At 48.7% G+C, this 12,637-nt stretch overlaps 1 protein-coding gene and 1 long non-coding RNA gene across 5 annotated transcripts in view; one reads left to right on the top strand and one right to left on the bottom strand.

Moving 5' to 3' along the window:
• LOC133270114 (uncharacterized) overlaps positions 1 to 12,637 on the bottom strand; it is a 38,395-nt gene that overhangs the window by 12,978 nt on the left and 12,780 nt on the right. The window contains exon 3 of one of the 3 annotated variants that reach the window (XR_009743673.1): positions 3,987 to 4,630. The exons of 1 other annotated variant lie outside the window; for it this stretch is intronic. This is a non-coding gene — a long non-coding RNA (uncharacterized LOC133270114). Of the gene's footprint in view, positions 1 to 3,986; positions 4,631 to 8,828; positions 8,976 to 12,637 lie in introns of those variants that run through there. One more of the 3 variants, XR_009743671.1, reaches the window with a different exon arrangement.
• The window catches only part of LOC133270113 (PH and SEC7 domain-containing protein 3-like), a 106,922-nt gene continuing 96,764 nt past the window's right edge, over positions 2,480 to 12,637 (top strand). For both annotated transcript variants that reach the window (XR_009743670.1, XM_061455003.1), the window contains exon 1: positions 2,480 to 2,605. Coding sequence is in view for 1 of the 2 variants with exons in the window: in XM_061455003.1 (XP_061310987.1) it covers positions 2,585 to 2,605 (21 nt within the window). In the remaining variant the exon portion in view is untranslated. The remainder of the gene's footprint in view (positions 2,606 to 12,637) is intronic.

The raw sequence follows: 12,637 nt of genomic DNA on the forward strand, positions 1-12,637 counted from the left end.
CTTGTGCAAATCTCAGGACGCATGGTGCCAAACCCCAGGACACTCTTTTGCAGTGAAGCAAACTCACAGCTAGATGCCAGAGTGGCAGAGGCTTGCAGGATCGGCCTCCCCAGGGGTAGCAAATGCTCTCCTCTCCCAGTCGTATGGCACAGCAGTCTCAGTATCTGGGTGACTCAGGACAGATGCATAGATTTGAGAAAAATGGTCAGATTCTTCTCAACACAAATAGGGAAAAACTAACCAAACTGGAGCACAGCGGCCACGTAGGTGTCCAGGCCCCTCACAAGGGGCAGCACCAGCCTTCTCCTCAAACCCAGCTTTTGCCTGCTGGCCCACAGTGGCATTACCTCACCCGTGCTGGGAGGAGGGACGCAGAGCACATCACCTCCTCTGAGACCCATGTGCTGGGTGGCTTCTTTCCGCTGCATTAGTCAGCTCAGATGTGGCACAGATGGGGATCTGCAGCCCAGGCCTCAGAGGTGCCTGGAACAGATGGGACCAAACCCTGCCAGGCCAGAACGTGCTTGGCACCACAGCACGGCTGGGAGAGGGGTGAAGCCCTCCAGCACACCACCCTGTCTCCATTGCACATGTTCATGGGCATGGGCTGCATCACAGGGACAGGCTGTCCCTTGGGTGCCAGGCTCAGCACTGGCACACAGGGCAAAGGCAGACCTGTGTGCATGCACAAGGACCTCTTCACAACACATGCCAGCCATTTTGGGCGATAGAAAGCCAGGTTTCCATCCAACTCTGTTCTCAGAGGACAGAAATGGCTGGATTGGAGGGCAGGAGGCAGATCCTGTGCTGTTCCTGGGATGTGTGTGGGAGCATAGCTTGTGTGGGGGAGCCAGCAGCAGGCCTGGGGAGAGGGGAAGTTGTAGGGAAAAAGAGGGATGCCTTCTGAGATGCAGGGTACACCAGCCTGAGGCACCCAGATGACAGAGGCAGTATCCTGAAGGGTGGCATGGGTGGAAAGCAGGAGCAGCACTGCTTGGGATGAAGCTGGAGGTGGTGAGAAGGAGGCTGTCCAGGTTTGGAGGAGAAGCAGGAGCTCTGTGTGCCACAGCCCTATTGGTAGGAGCATGGGGAGATGCTGCTGTATGGAGCCTCCAGACAAGCTGGAAGAGGCTAGGGATGGTGCTGGCACCCCTTTCTTGCTGCCAAACAGGGAAAGGTCTGGGCCAGGGCGCATCAAGGTTTATGAGTGGATTTACCTTCATGCTGCCAGAGATTGATATTCTAAATTTGTTTTCTTGGTTTGGTGCTGGTGAGCCAAAAGTCTGAGGTTGTCTTATGCTGGCAGGGAGGATGGCTCTGCCCATGAGCTGGGAGGCCAATGGGAAACAAGGCAGGACTACTCTTTCTCCTGGGCTGCAGAGGTGTCCGGGTGTGGTACACTTAATGTCAGTGATGTGGATGGTGATGCACTTCTACCACGGGGACTGTCCAAAGTCTTTCATAACAGCAAGGCAGCAGGAACAACCTTGCCTTCCACCTAACACAAAGCTTTGTTTTCCAGTGCAGGGGAATAAGCAAACATAAAGTGCTTAGTAAAGACCTGGTCCTTGCTCCACATTGCTCCAGAAAGCCTATCCTCAACTTTGGTGGGTTAAAGAAATAAAGCTTTCAACAGCTGCTGAACAAAACGCAAATACTGAAAGTACAGAAACCAACATCCTTCATTATTCCGGCCTGTCAGCTACTTGCGTAGGTAACTGTGGTAACTGGGCCCATGAGATTTCGGGGTGTTTTCTGACGGGGAAACCCCACTTTTATTATGAACAACATGGCGAGTTCCTGGTTAGAGAGACCGTGACAATGTGACTGTGCGCTCAGGAACCTGGGGACACAGGAGAAGTTGCAGTGAATTATGGAGGAAAGCCCCCAACACAATCAAAAAAGATCAGGTTTGGGCGTTCGGATGGGGTTACTCTGGCGACACCTGTGCTCTTTTGCTTTTTGAAGCCAGGCTGCAAAGGAAAGCCCCAGGGCTGGAAAAGCCTTTTAGATCGCTTTGTTTTGTTGTTCTGTTGTGGGGTTGTTTTTTGCAGCAGCAGCTGCGAGCCGCACTGAAGGGATTTAGGAGCGGAGAGGAGCAGAGCAGAGCACGGCACGGCACGGCACGGCACGTCCGTGCCCCCACGGCTTTGGCTGCGTCCGTCCGCAGCGCCGTCACTGTCCGGGCTGTGTTTTTCACTCGGTGGCTTTACTAATCCTGCCATAATTCCTCTTTTTTTAACCCTTTTCGAGGAGCACGTGGTGCTCTCCGCTCTCTGACCCCCCCCCCCCCCCGCGCTCCCCCTTTCCCGCCCCTGGGCCAAGCCCCGCCCCGCCGGCCCCGCCGCTCCGGCTACTGCCGCCGGTCCCGCTGCCGCCTCGCCCCCCGCGCTGGGCCCGCCTGCCGCCGCCGCGCTGCCCAGCCCCGCCGCCGCCGCCGCCACGGGCCGGCAGGGCGCCACGGCGCGGCCCGGCCCGGCCCGCTGCGGCCCGGCACGGCACAGCGCGCCTCGGCTCGCCACGGCCGCGCTCGGCCCGGCCCCGCGGGAGGGCGGCTGCGACCCGCCGCGGCCGGCGATGGAAGATGGAAGGAGTCGGCGGTGCGGTAAGGGCCGGCGGGTGCCCGTGTGGGGCGGCGGGAGCGCGCAGACGGGGCACTTTCCCCTTCCATTTACTTTTCACTTTTCTTTTTTTCTTATCTTTTTTCTTTCCCGCCTTTGTTTTACTTTCTTTTTTCCACCCGTATTTCCATTTCCTTTTTGTTTTCCTATTTCTTTTCACTTTTCCTTCTGTTCCTTTTTTTTTGTCTTCTTTTTCTCCTTCTTTTCACACTTAAGTAGGAAAGCTCAGAGCCCGCTTCTGTGCTCGTTACTGCTAGATCCCCAGACGCCAACTGCAGCAGGGAGTATGCACTGGGACCCCGCACGCCGGGCCTGGGACCCCCGACTTGCATCATGCAGAGTTGGTTTTCTTCTGTCTCCGTGTAACTTGTCTGTGTATCGAACTGGCGTTGTTGCTGCGCTGACAAACTCTCTTAATCATACCAAAATCCTGAGTTACGTGAGATGATGTGAAAAAGTTTTCTGGGGAGGAGCGGTGCTGAGATGAATTCACCAAAGGTGTAAAGTTTTAGAACATTAAACATACACAGGGACACTGCTGTGTAACTGTGGTACCCTGGCTGCCAGGGATGGGAGCTAAGCTTCACAATGGGAACATAAACAGAGAGTTGTAATGAGCTTGAACTTTACTCAAACTCATCAAAGATGCTGACTTCCCATCCAGACACGGTATTTCTGTGCCATAAACAGCAATTACCTGGCTCCCATAGGATGCCTGTTAATACATTGTCAGGCAGAGCACATCCGTGTGTTACTGAAGCGATCTGGGTGTGTAATAGGCAACTGCAATTAATACTGCTTTCGCAGCTTCAGTCATGCTTTAATTCTGTCTGTGCGTAGGGCCATTAAAACAGAGAGAGAAAGTCAAATGCGCTATTTCTAATGAAACTGGTGGTTGCACACCCACTGTTTGAAGCAGTTATAATAGGCTTCTGAGAATCATCCAAGCCTTTCTGGTTCAGCTAGTAGAAGGAAACCTTTTTCTACTCCAAAAGCATTTTCATCAGTTATATCCTTAGTTGATGTGTTTCAGCAGCTGTTACCAGTTTAATGCTAACCATGAATCTGACCTAGCTTTGTTGATTTACGCAGTCTGAGCTTGGCTACGGAGATGTTGGTCTGGGGTATGGCTTTGGTGGGAGAGAAGGTGATGTTAAACCATGTAGGAGTCCCTGTGCAAATGCTACCCTTAAATTTACACCCTTGGTTCACTGCAGAAATGAGTATAAGAAAATCCCTTGCAGTAGGGATGGTGTCAAAAACAATTTGAAGAGACTTACACAGTGCTCTCTTCAAAACTTGATACAACAAAAAAAAAAATCAGACTTCTTGATAAATAAAGATTGTTGCACAACTTACCTGTGTGAAAGGAATCCTCTTCTGCTATTGGTACTTGAGCAGATTACCTGATTAACTAGTGCCATTTCTGTGCTGTCAAATTGAGAAGGAAAAGAGCAGTAAGGATTCTAGTGAACATATTAGTGTTTGTTCGTTTTGTTCTCAACAAGAATTCCTTCACTGTTGTCAAGCTGCATAGCTGAAAGACCTGGATGTCGTTCAGAGTATTCCCCCTTTCTACCTCCCCAGAATGGTCCTTTCTATTCTAGCCTATGTTACCAGGCAAGTTTGGCATTTGTTTTTGCAGCTATGATTTAAGAGATGATTGGGATTTGATTCCTGTGGGATGAAGAGGCAGCCTGTCTGCGGGAGTACTGTGGACCAGTGCCACAGAGCATCGCTGCAGACAGGCAGTTGTCTTCATGGGCATCTCTGAGCTAAGTGCTGGGAGCTCCAGTGTTGAGGCTGGTGGTTAAGGTGGCACAAGTCATTCACCACACATGGCCATCGGTGCAGAGGAAGGATGCTTTGGTCATATCTGATTTCAAGCTGACTGCTTGAAACAATCTCTGTTTCATGGAGAGATGGGCTGGCAGACGGATCCGGGGTGATTTTTTCTGAGGTGTTGCATGTGTTCCTTTTTGGAGTTCCTCTGTTTAGTTTCAAGGCTCCTGAGAGATAACAAGAGTGTGGGATACTGCTCAGTGCTGGTTTAAAGATGATTTAGAGGTAGCACAGTGTGTAGTGGCTTAGGGATGGGAGTCCAAGGAAGGGAGGGAGAGGGTAACATCTGAAGGGTAAGATGAGATGGGTGCTCAGGGTGCTGGAGCGCTATCTGCCAAGCTGCTGTGTTCCAGCTGAGGCTCAGTAAGCCTGTGAACTTGTGCTAAAACTCAAAGGTCAGGGCAGTGATCAACCAGTAGAGCATGCTGCTCCATGCTAGCTCTGCAACACGGGCCCTGGGGATCCCCGCATGCAGCAGCTGGTAGAATTGGTTGATGTGAGCTTTGTGAGCTCGGCAAGAAGAAGTGGGAGCAGCGTCCCTAAGCCGAGCAACATGCGCCATATGTTCTTCTTGAAGGGGTGTTTCCTTTCAGCTAGTTCCAGAAGGCTGGCTTCTGTTGGAGCAAGGATTTCATGGTCTGGCTTTTCCACCCAGAACCCGCTCCATGGCCTGGGAGGTTTGTCACATCCCAGTGGGCTGTGACACTGTAATGAGGTCCTTTCCTTTGGAAGTTTGACTGTGAGGGGGTGTGGTAGAGTCCTCCTCTGGGTTATCACCATGCAGAGAAGTGGGGCCGCAGATTGACAAATTTAGGTCTTGAGCAATTTGTGTCTTAAGCATCTGAATCTCTTTCTGAAGCAATTCATGTTCTCTGGCACCCATGGTAACAGGCTGTTTCCAGTCCTTTTTCTTGTTTGCACTGAGATGAGGTTGGGGAGGAGAGTAGAAACTGTATGCTTCTGCGAGATCGAAAAGCTATTTGAGAGCAGCTGTGAGTGCCTGCCACTTCCAGTCTGGCCATAAGTGCCCTGTTGCTATCATGGCACTGTTTGAAGTATGCTTCTTCAGTATGTTTACAGGTGCTTTTTCTGAGCAGGGCCCCTCCTTGCTCCGAGATGTCTCTTGCTGTTGTGCCAGCTTCTGTCAGGGACGCAGGCTTCTGGGATGCTAAATGCATCTGAGCATTTATTCTCTGAATTACAGAGATGAGCAAGGCGGGTTGTGGATGAGGCTTAAAAGCAGGGTGGGGTGAGGGCTAGCCCTCTGGGTGTGGGCTAGGTTGCTGCAGGGTTGATTCAGGAGTCTGAGGAGCTCCAGTATTATCTAGCCCTTGAAGCTTGAATTGCTTCTGAATTGACTGTACTTCCTGGATGCTGTGAGCAAACCAACCTGCCAGAGCACTGGATCTGGATCAGGCTGTCTCTCAGAGCTGGGGCTCTACATTTCCATCTCCACTGAGCTCCTCAGCCACTGGCTGTCGCTGGGGACGTGCATGGTGTTTGCCATGGCTTGCTCTGCTAACTGTACAAGATGATTTTCAGTGCCATGACTGCTGGGCTAAGCCCCAGGAGAGGAGGCTGGAGCTGGTTTTTGAGGATGGGTTGCTAAGGCGGAAGCACACTGCTCACTATCACACTTGACGAGCCTTTTGTGTTGCAGCCATAAGCATTATTTTTGACACCTGGTAGAAGGCCTGAACAAGAGGGCATTGTCTTGTTTCTGTGGTGCAGTAGTTTGGAAGCAGGAAGAAAACAACGCAAATGGCACAGATTACACAGTGCAAGCCTTCCTTTTTGCAAAAGCCATGAATGGGGCTTACTTTTTCTTCTCAGCATGAAATGGCACAGGGAAAGAGGTGGCTTATCTCCAAAGTGTACTTATTATTTTTTTACAACAGTTTTCAAGCAGGAAGTGTCATTGGGGTAATAACCACGTCTTCCAGCTTGAGCAAATGCCAGGTGCGATGGCAAGATGCACTTAAGCCTACTTAAGCCTGGGGAATAGCTGCATTTCAGCGTTAACAGAACCCTTACCAGGAAAACCTTTTTCTCAAAAGAGAACTAATTCTAGTACCAGTGAGTTCTGGTTTTCATCAGCATTCTTGTCTGTGCACTGTCTCTGGCCTAGTGAGGAAAAAGGTAGTATTAACTTATTCACCAGGGGGAGGATGCTAGTGGCACCTGGCCTAGTTGTGCTGCATGTGGGGGGATGATGTGTCACCTTTGGTGTGTTTGCCTTCCTGCCACAGCTGAAACTGCCTGCTGTCTGAAACTGCCTGCTGTCCCCTAGCTGTTTGTGGGGCCGCAGCTGCCGGAGGGTGCTGGTGCTGGTATTCCTTAACTCACACTTTCATAGCAAGCAATCATGCTGTTCTTGCAACAATATCTTTTCAGTCTCCAGCGCTTGCACAGCAGGAGGCTTAGGGTGAAATTGGGTGGTGTGACTTATGGCTTCTGCCTCTACTGTGCCCGGGAGAGGGTGGCTCAGATTGGACTTCAGTCAAGTTTCTGATCTGAAAAACTTCCATTTATTCTAGTTAAGACTCGGAACAATTTAGGTGAAAGCTGTAAATTTAATTTAAATATGTGATACGAAATTATCATGCAGGGCAGTGAACTGTGTCTAAGTTAGAGGGAGATGTATGTACCCTTTTTTGCATGCTCTGTTGCTGTGTTGTAGCTCTGCAGTTTGCCCTTACCACAGAGGAAGTGCAGGTTTTTATACCTTTGCAAATGTAAAATCTTCCAGTTGCTCGTAGCTAGAATGGTTTGGTGTGGGGGGGGTTGGTTTTTTTTTGTTTTTTTTTTCTTGTTAGATTTTACTGTTCATTGAAATTGAGGTGCAAAGAATAGTTCGTAATACTGATTTGGAAAATGAAAGCTCTTCCAATATCCCGTCCTTATTTGCATCCAGAAAAACAGCGCTTATTTATCTGTACCTAGAGAATGTCGAGCACATGGGAAAGGATGCACCCTGCAAGTTCTCAAGGCTAAGCAGATGTTGGCTTGCGTTTTGGAAAGAATGTAGCTGCTTAAAGATACAGAGGTAGCTTCTGGTAGGCCAGTGAGGGGTGCTTTGGCACATCCAAGTTTTAGCTTCCGTGGAGTTGAAATCCATGTGAAGCAGACCTGTGGCCTGACTGACCACTGTTCTACCATCTGAGACACCTAAACATGATGGAAGTGTACTACCTGCTGAAAAGAAGCAGTCTGTCAGTTTGATAAATATACTTGAAACAGATCGAACAAAAGTGCAAGATGTCTAGTACACGTGCCACTGAATTATCTGAAAGAAGATGTTGTCTTTGTGCAGTTTTTCTTACTTCAGGCTCCCATCCAAATGCTGTTCAACATAACTCAAGAAAAATACTTGCACTATGGCTTTATTAAAAGTTTTGTGTCTTTTTTGCTATCTTTGTGTTTTATGTAGAAGAACATGGTGGTTCAGGCAGTGAGCTGAAGCCTGCTTCTCAGTGGGCTTGCTTCGATTCTTGCGCATACCTTAGGCATAAAGCATAGACATCCATACCGCACACATCAAAAATCACTGACTTAGCAAATCAAAATGCTGAGTGACCTTTAATGGCAAAGTGTAATCATACAGACTTTGAATTAATATGCTGTTCACATTCACGCAGTTACAGCTCAGGCAGTGTCAGCCTTTGCATGATAAAAAGCATTTAATTCAGTGTAACAGCTGGCTTCTTCTTAAAAACGTCAACCAAACAGCAAAGCAAACATTTCTTTAAGGGGAAAAAAACTCAAGTGCAGGTATAAAAAAAGATGACCAGTCTGAAAACAAGTTTTACCTGCAACTGCTTGATACTGCTGGTAAGGCATCCTTTTTTTGTCACTGTTCCCATGCCTATTTCTAAGCAGCAGCTCTTTAGCTTCATTTCTAAATTGAGTCTCTTATCAGACACTGAACTTCTGTGAAGTTTGCCTTTGAGAAGGGAGAGCAGCGCTGATGGTATCTGCGCCCTTTCAGTCTTGCTCTCTCCAGCCCCACCACTTCCTGGCAGCCTGCTCCTGGTAAACACATCCTGCGGTGGCATGGGCAGCCTGCAGTGCCACAGTGCCTTTTGGTGATTGCCTGGGATGGCGATGTGGAGCACGCTGCACTGAGGATTGAGGAGCGAGATGCCTGCTCAGTACAAAGCCTGAGGTCTGCCTGATCCAGGGCCATGAAAAAGCCCGGTGAGCAGGTAAGAGTGGCTGGCTGCACCAGTTTGGACCCAGTGGTCAGTTTAGCCCAGGAACATGGATGTGGTTTTGGGTATCAGCGAATGCCTGGGAAGAGTTCAGCTTGCAGATTCACAAGAAGGGTGTGATTTCCACATATATTGAGGATTTGTATCCCTTGAGCACCCTCCTTTTCATCTCCTGTAGGGTTTTGGTTTCCATGACAGTGCTTTGCAGGGAGGTCTGTGGTTTTGACTGCAGACTGTGCAAGGAACCATCTCCTGTTTGACGTGATGCTGACTCCTAATACCTTCTTTTGATGTCCTCTGGCTGTTTTATTAAAAGAGATGGTAAATCACTGATTTCTCTTTGTTTTTTTTTTCAAACTGTACGCACCTCTGCCACGTGTCTCTCAGCTGCCTCTTTCCTTCAGCTGAAAAGTCCTAGCTGACTTGGTTGTCCCTTTATATAATCCAAACTTCTCTGCTGGATAATGGCTGTAGGCAGTGCCCTCATACAAGCCCTTTCTTTGATCCCCCACCTCTTGCTGTCTACAAGTCTCCCTGAAACTCTCGATAGTTAGGAATTAGTTTAACACCCAAGCTGAGATTTCCTCTTTTCCAAAACCTTTGTTAGTGTTAACTTCTGGTAGCTCCAGCTGAGATTTATCCATGCAAAACTCTTATTCTTCTGCGTCTTAATCTGTTTTACTAAAGCTTTAACTCAGGAATTGCAAACACGTGTATTAACGTGTGAGTGTGTGTATGGGGAATGTGACCTCATACACCATATGAAATGGAAGTAAAACTACAAACCTTGTTAGTGGTTTTTTTTTTCAGAGCACCAACACTCTCTCTGCTCTCTCTCTGTGCTGTTGGGGTGCTAGCTTTCACCAGATAGCAAGTTTATTTTAACTCCAGATTTCTGCATTTCATCCTGTTACTTAGGGAAGTGACTTAAGGAAAGCTCAACAGAAATAGTCTTTTCAGAACAATTAGTACTACCTGTCAAAAGCAGCGAGTCTTGCTAAACTCACGCCCACGGAGGAATGATTACAGCACTTAAAAATAAGGGCTGGCCACTGGTTGTGCCAGACTGGTGCCCCTCCATGACAGCAGAGGCAGAGCTCACAATGTGTGATTCCGTGAAGACTTGACAAGCATTGCAGCTTGACTCATATCGTCAGGCTTGTTCCATTACCAGTTACTGTATTTCTGTCAGTCTCTACAGAAACTCTCATGATGCAGAAGACAAGATGAAGGTAGATATTGAAATACCTCCTGAGGGCATAATCTCACTTTATCAGTGTGGCTGCAGAGAGGCATTTGGTTATTTTGCTGCTAGAGATGTTGATGAAGCAATGAGAACGGAACAAGCGCAGTCTAGGATTAGAAATGGTCCAAGTGTGGCTGTGGAGTCCTCCGTAAGATGCCATAGGCATCCTGCAGAGACTGTCTCCTGCTTCCTTGCAGTAGTGCTGCTGTGGCATCTCCCCACTAGCCCCTGTGAAGCCGTAAGAAATCACTGTGCCATCAGTGCAGGGGCTGCTGAGAGGGAGCTGGCACCCATTGGCTGTACGGCCAAAGGGAAGGGTGGTCAGCTCTGGGAAGAGGAGCTGTGCACATGCAAAAGTGTGCAAAATGGGCTCCCCTGAGGCTATCTCATTAGCTGCGGAGAGCCTCACGTCAACTAACTGGTTCTCTCCAGGTTTTCCAGTAAGACTAGAAGAATTGGACTAACACTGCGTTCTGCAGATAGAGCAACTGGGTTTTGTTAAAGAAGATTGCAGGGGTTGCCCTGAGGATGCTCTGACCTCCGTGTCTCAGCTCAAAGCTCTCTGTGAAAGGTCCTTAGACCCCTTCCTGCTCATGTTTTCTGTTCGCATGACTGGTCTCATGCTGTCCAGCATTTTGGCTGACTCTTGCTCCCTGAAGACTTAAGCTTGGGCACCCATCCCGCTCTGCTTTTTCCCAAGGTCTGCTGTGAAGAGTCAGTCTGTCTAATAGCATCTGCCCTCTCAGGGGGTCTGAGAAACTCCAGACTGACATTTGCCAGTTAATCATTTGCTCCTTTGAACACTTCCTCCTTATTAGACATGTTCAGAGAAAACATATGACCTGGAGTGCGAATGCTTCAGGAGGCATGGGTTCGCCCTGGATCTTTGTGCTCAGACCAACCCGTTCCTTTACCCAGCAGCTGTGGACAATGATGTCTCCTTCCACTGAGACCCACAGAGATGGAGCCCAGCTCTCCTGTCGGCTCAGCTGCAAGTGGTGGTGAGAGAACAAGACTTTGATACTCCTTAGTGAATGCTTTCTGGAATGTAGATATTTTTAAAAAAGCCCCAAGAAGAAAACAGTCCCCAAAAAGGCCCCAACCAGAACCTCAGTGAAATTCAAAAGAGGATGCTTTGGTGCTTTCCTTCCATGGAGAAAGAAGAAGCATTTTCTTCAGGTTTGTATGACTCATCATGCCTGTCTAAAAGACACTGGGCTTTTTGGAGGCAGTTTGAGGTGAGCTCAGAACTGGAGTTGAAATCAAATTCACCTCTAGAGAAACATTGTGCTTCAGGAGGGGCAGCAGCCAGTTCTCACTGGGGGCCTGCCTAAAGCCCCCTCTCTGGGGTAACTGTGGCAATGTTTTCTCCTTGCAGCTATTGACCCTCTGCTCCGGTCTGCATGTTCAGACAGAGGAGAGAGTGTGCATGCTTCATGCCAGGCTGACTTGTCTGTCCCTGGCAGCTCCATCGGGAGGAGCATGATCCCTGAGGTCTTAGTATCCTACTGCTGTTCATTTCAGTGCCCAGGCACGTATTCAGTATTTTCACTTCCTGTGCAAGCCTGAAACCAGCACGAGCACTATGGGCACGTCCTAAACAGTCTCTGCTCCCTCAGCAAGGGACAGAAGGCCAACAAGGTGGGGGACCTCTGTTGACCCATGCCAATGCCTTGTGTGAGGTCAACAGAAACTAGTCCAATATGTTGGCAGGAGGCCTTAGGGGTGAGAACTGCCACATCCAGCCTAACCTCACGAATGTTATACAAAATTCATCTGAGAGGCAAATGAAGCCTCTCCAGCATTCCTGACCAAGAACTGTGACCCAGAGAAATAGGCTTGGTAAAACATGTTCAAACAGGCACAAAGCACTGTGAGAGTGATGAATGAAAGGGCAGGAGCTCACTGCTGCTCTGCCTGGAACATAATCGGACTGAAAAGCAGTATGTATGTGGCTCATGAGAAATGTATGTAGAGCTGGGCTGATTTAAGGGTATTTAGCTCTGAGCAGGCGTCACCCTGTCCGGCTGTGGCAAACACCAGGTGCATCAAAGGTGGTGGTTAAACCCCTCTGAGGGAAGCGATTATGAAATGAGCTGACCCGGATGCAGATTTCTTTGCCCTTGAGCTGAGGGTGAAGGCTTAAGCAGGAGTTCTACATCCCTTCCAATCTTGCTTCTATTTAATCCTTGCTAATGCAGCTTGGAAAGCGCTGTGACCATTTGTCCAGCCCTCCTCTGGGCTTCTGGATTCGAGACATGGTGACTTCTGCAAGGTTTGGGTGAGTTGCAGGTTCACTGAACCACAGAATGGTTTGTGTTGGAAAGGACCATAAAACTCATCCAGTTCCAACCCCCTGCCGTAGGCAGGGACACCTTCTGCTAGACCAGGTTGCTCAAAGCCCTAATTAAAAGAAGATTTTCTGTTCTGTCTCAATCTTCTGTTTGATTTATCTTCCCCACCATTTTTTTCTGTCTCTAAGGAGGGACGACAGTAAAGCAATAGTCTTAAAAGCCAGTTCTGACCTTGTAGCATCTTCATTCTCTTCCCCTTCTTGCTTTCTCTTTTTAATATCTGTTGTTTGGATGAAATATCATAAACGTATCCTTTAAGCATGGATCTGGAGGCTCTGAACTATTTTACCTTTAGATAAACCTAAATAGATGTTAGGTTCGGCTGTTCCCATGCACAAGCCAGTATCTGCAATTCTGAGCAGT

Source organism: Pezoporus flaviventris, unplaced genomic scaffold, assembly GCF_033815535.1.
Source record: "Pezoporus flaviventris isolate CSIRO_AGI_PZ_B2104156 unplaced genomic scaffold, CSIRO_AGI_Pfla_v1 ptg000018l, whole genome shotgun sequence".
Lineage (NCBI taxonomy): Eukaryota > Metazoa > Chordata > Aves > Psittaciformes > Psittacidae > Pezoporus > Pezoporus flaviventris.